The following is a 5,202-nucleotide window of genomic DNA, read 5'->3' as shown; positions in this document are numbered from 1 at the left end:
CCCAGAGATCACTGCTGAAGGTAGTTCTGGGAACGTGGCTGTCAGCAGAGCTGGCAGCCAATACAAGATCCCCCACCTCTTTATTTTCCCCAGGCTTTTGCTCATCAGAGTCATGGGTGCTGCATAACAAGATCAGCTGCAACCCAGTGCTTCCCTCTTCTGTAGGCTTAACTCGATATGTTTTAAGATTGCCAGTCTCAAGGCAGCACCCCCAGAGCAAACCTCGCAGTGGCTTCTAACTGCCATTCACAGTGAGCCGATGGGCTGAGAAGGAAGCGGGGAGGAATAGGTGCCAGTCTCAGCTGCGTCTTTCACCCCTCATCCTGGTCTGTGCCAGTATGGCTCTCGGTACAAAGGATAAACTTCCTTGCCGAACTGCAAAATACATGTGCATAAATTATGGCTGTCAGGAGGCACTCCCAGATGGCAGGATCCACTCTGCCTCTTACCCCAGTGCCAGAACTAGTGATCATGCAGCCATTTAAAACCAGCTCTACAAAAAAAATATTTGCCTTCATGATCGATGACACTTGTGGAAGGGAGGGGCAGCAAGGTGTGCCCAAGGATGGCGAGGAGGGGAGGCAGCGATCCTCAGGTAGATCAACTTTAGCTGACAGTAAACTCATAGCCTTATTGTATCATAAGCCATCATACTGTTTAAAATAAACCTTGCAAATATCTTTGAAAACCCAGCCTGACTTAACTAGTGTCTCATAAGGACACTTCATGCTAAGACATCTTCATTGCCTAGTTTATAAACATTTCAAAATAACATCTGAGGTTAATTACACTTATGACTCCGTCAGCAAGAGCCACGTGACCTTTCTTGTACTGAGTAAATCACTGTATATTTATTTCACTCTTACTGCCGTGGCCCAGGATTTCAATACCTGCACAGGTTCTGGCCTGCATTTCAGCTGCATTGCTGAAGCACCATGGTGGAAGAGATTATTTTACGGCCCTGGGAGTTGATTCACAGCTGAGCCACATTACTTAGGCTTTGTGCCACAGGGAGAAACGTTGCCATCTGTATGGAAGCCTGGGATATGATGTCAGAGATGGGCTGTGATAAGAAGGAATCAGGTGTTGAGAGAAACTATGTGGGCTTTGCTAGTATAACTGCTCGTAGTTCAGAGCCTATTAAAGCTTTCCTAAGCCAGCTCTAGCAGTGGCACATCAAGGAGAGACATTCAATCACTGGAGGATGTGCTGTGCAGAGCGGTTGCCTTAAAGACAGACACAGACCCTCATAACTGTGTAGTGATTATTGTTCAGCAGCAGCAGTGCCCACTGTCCATTCTCCGGACAGTGCCTATGAAGGCATTATTTCTGCACCAAAGGGCAGGAAGAACAGAGAAGGGGACAAAATTTATGCAGGTGGGGGCACAAAAGCAGCCTGTGAGCTTGATTGACTGCAAAGAGTGGAGCCAAAGTGAGAATCTGGGAGGGTGCCAAGGGCAACTCATAGGGCAGAGTGAAGTAAGTGTTTGGAAGAGGTGAGGGGAAGCTGAAGCACAGCCTAAGAGCAGTGGGGACCGGGGGGCGGGGGGAGAATCCAGAGAAAAGTGACACAACCCTATCCACAGATAAGAAAAAATGATGTGAGACTTACCTTTCTTGTTCTGTCAGCATCCGGTTGCCTGGACCTCCAGTATAAAGCATTTGAATTTTCCCTGTCATAACTTGTTTTTACAGCCAGATTTCCTAGCTGCAGGGTGGCAGAGGGAAGAATTTACAAGTAGATTCAAAGCGACTCCTGGAAGAAAGGCATGCTCTGCTTTTTATGCATGACAAACTAGATTTAGCTACCTTAATAGGTGATACTGATTTAATAGTGATTACTCCTCTGTGGTTATTTGAGCTTTTAAAAAGTATTTTCAGATGCCCATAAGGTTGTTAGGGCCTAACTATATTGTGCATGGTCTTTAGGAACTCACCTGGTTAATGTGGTACTGAACCTGGTAAGCAGTGTTTGACTAAAGCATGCCGAAAACCGAGCTGCATCAGAAGAAAATCGGGGTGTAGACTAGGCCTTATACCTTCCTGGTTTTAGACAATGTAATGCAATCAGAACAAAAGCCAAGTGTTTAGGAGCTTAGCTGGATGTTATTCTCTCTGATGAAACATTCTTACCAAGTGTTAATTGCTGTTAGCAGGGAGTGATGTTATCCCTATAGGAAGCTCATCTCTGGGAGCTTTGGAGGGAAAGGAGGTGTAGAAATCAAAAAATGAACACACGAGATGTAAAATCTCGGAGGTGTTGAAAACCACTGAAGGGAAAACTGTTGCCAAGCACAATACCTGGATAAGGGGGCAGGGAGCAGGGAGTGGTTTCCAAAGCCTCTGGAGAGTTTTCAAGCCTAAGACTCTGAGCACAGAGTTAGTTTAAAAGGCAATTTTGAAATTTGTATCTTGCCTTTGAATTTCTCTTGAATATGTCTTGTGGTCAACTCGTGTGTGGCTTGAGCTGGACCAGAGCAAAACAAGGACTAGTGAAGCAGCTTAGAAAGTCCTAGGTTTTGAGGAAAACACACATGTTATCTTTGTTGAGAAAAAGACCCCTGTGCAGAGCTAACTATCTACATTTATGTGTATTTCCCACTGCCCCAGAGACCCCATTATGCAACAGGTCATTACTGTTTGTTTGAAGTCTTATATTTTAAGAATCCAAATCCATTTATACAAAGCTTTGTAAAACCCAGGATTTATCTGTGTAAAGAAGTTCAGTAACAGATGCACATGGCCAGAGCTGCTGGCACAGAGCATAGTCCTCCTCAAAGCTAGGTCATCTGCAGTCTCTGACAGCTTGGGTGGCAAAGTAACACTGGCTTCTGTTTTTCTTTACTCCCAGTGTCTGTTGGCAGAAGCAGTCAGTCCTGGACACTGCGCAGCATCTCCTTTATCCCCAAAATGAGAAACAGGCAAGTAGAACAGTTTATGGTACAGATATGTGTCCTTTGTGCCCCTGTGATGAATGAAACTTGCCAAATTGTTTGAATTTTAGTAGAAAATTTCAATTTGTATGAGACAGAGGTGGTGCCTCATGACAGCCCCAAGCCTTGGCTTACATTGAGAGCCCAGCACATGGTGGAAGGTGGGACCAAAACCCTGTCAAACTGCCTTCCGCATTACACCAGTGGCACTACTTTGAATCAAAATATTTTGAGACTTTGATACAGGTTCAACATTTTCTGTAGATGTCAGTTACTTTTTATGAAGAATCAACACTTAGTAAGATATCTGTGATACTTGTCAAAAATAAGTGACAGGAAATGTTCATTCAGCCCGACTGCCAAGCTGGCACATGTCCTATGTTCGGAAAGTTATGTTTCAGAAGCCCAAGTCCAAATGGAAGACGAGAAATTAAGCCATTAGCCATTCCTGGGATGGGCTAGCTGAATATTTTCTCAGTAGCTCATCGCAAGAAAGGAAACACTAAGCTCCAGGTTTTTAAAGACATGTGGGCACCTAATGGGAATAAACTGCACAAACACCTCTAAAACTCGGGCTGTTATCATCAAAATTTAGTACAAAACAAACAAGATGTTTGGATACAGGAGGCAGTGCCTGAAGAGTTAGAACTACGAGGTGTAAAAGAATTGGGGAGAATGAGAAACAGTAGCAAGTGAACAAGCCTTTCCTGTGGATCCCTTTTGCTTCCCAAGAAACCCCAGCAGGACAGTGAGATGTGTTTTTAACCTCATATAACATATCAGAGCTGCTGCCTTCAGTACCAGTGCTCTAAGGATTGATCCTTAAAAGACACAGAGCCCTCTTGGAAGTCTGTGTTCCTGCTTTTAACACAGGCAAAACTACCCCAAACTTCCCAAAAGTCATACAGCTGCTGTTTTCAGCAGCTTTCCCTAAGGCACAGTAAAATTCTCCCTGGGTGTAGCTGGGATTGTACGCGCTGCAGTGCTTGGGAAGGTCTGCCTGCACAGCTCTGCGATAGCTGCAAGGCTGTCATAGCACAGCGCTTACTGCTGCCAGGGTGCCAGGCTGTTGCCAAGTAATGTGACAGGGCAGCAAGTCCAGGCTGTCTTCTGATTTGCTTTGAAAAGGACATTACATATCTCCGGCTGACATAAAATCCTTTCTGCTTCACGACTATGGGGAATCGGCTTATCAAAGAGGCTTATAGTACTTTCTGTGATAGGTAAGAGAAAAAGCAAATATGTTCAGCCCTTTTTCCCTGCTTCTGGCAGCATGGGCCACTGAATCAAATCCCTCTGGCGCTGGTGGGAGCAGGGGCTACTCACAGCAGTTCAGAGTTTGGGCCACAGGTCTAGTCCTGGGACAGTGGTGGGTGCAGCGCTTCTCATTGTGGGTTACAAGAAGCACAACAGCAAGTAATCTTTATTTTCAAATGGGCCTTTTGCTCCAAAGTTCAGAGTAGGTTCAGAAATCAGAGAGCAAGATCTGAGGAGCAAGCTCACCGGGGAAAGACTGTACCCTCAAAGGATGTCCCTAGGAACGATGTTTGATCCTCTGATCTTTTGCTAATGAGTTTATGAAATGTCAGCCAGGCTTTCCAGGTCAAAGCTAATGAGCAACAACATGATATCAGGCAAAGTTCAGGAGGGTTAAATGAACATGGATTTCAAATCCTCATGCTCTGCTCAGAGCTGCAGCGTTTACTGGTGGAGTTGAGCCATGGAAGTGAAAAGGAATTTCATACTTGCTCCCTGTGTGATTTGGGACTAGGCAATAGGATGAGAAATCAGCTTTCCAAACGTGGACTATTTCAGTTCTGACATCTCTGTCTGGGCTAGTTGTCTTGCCTCCTGCAGTCACTGAGAGAAGCAAGCATATTTATAGCACTTTTCACCTGCCCTATTTGAAACATCTGCCTTAGGAGCAGACGAATTCATGCTTTGGAAGTTCCTTATTCTCAGGCAGTGACCCTGCAGATGCCTGCTCCCCGTGCAGGCTTCTCTTGGGCACACGCGGAGCAGCTCACATCTGGAAGTGATAGAGCCACATTTTGTTGGTGCCACCGCTAAGGGGCTGTTGAACTTCCAGAGGGCCTCTGTGAGGTGGTCCCAGATGTCCCTGCACCTGGTCCATACCCAGGCCGGAACCTCCCCAGCGATAAGAGAGCTGTCAGGGAGTGCTGCGCTCAGCCTCACGACCGGGATGTCCTGTGGCTGAACGGTTTCTCCTCGCATGCAGCTCTGCACCGTGGCTGGGGTGGGCGTCCCA

The 5,202-nt window shown here is 46.0% G+C and overlaps 1 protein-coding gene across 1 annotated transcript in view; it reads left to right on the top strand.

Moving 5' to 3' along the window:
* LOC103916900 overlaps positions 1-5,202 on the top strand; it is a 20,071-nt gene that overhangs the window by 6,461 nt on the left and 8,408 nt on the right. The window contains exon 5 of the mRNA XM_009323967.1: positions 2,852-2,921. Coding sequence (XP_009322242.1) covers positions 2,852-2,921 — 70 coding nt within the window. The remainder of the gene's footprint in view (positions 1-2,851; positions 2,922-5,202) is intronic.

Source organism: Pygoscelis adeliae, unplaced genomic scaffold, assembly GCF_000699105.1.
Source record: "Pygoscelis adeliae isolate BGI_AS28 unplaced genomic scaffold, ASM69910v1 Scaffold585, whole genome shotgun sequence".
Classification (NCBI taxonomy): domain Eukaryota; kingdom Metazoa; phylum Chordata; class Aves; order Sphenisciformes; family Spheniscidae; genus Pygoscelis; species Pygoscelis adeliae.
Note: the sequence above shows the minus strand (reverse complement) of the source record. Positions and strands in the feature narration are given on the sequence as shown.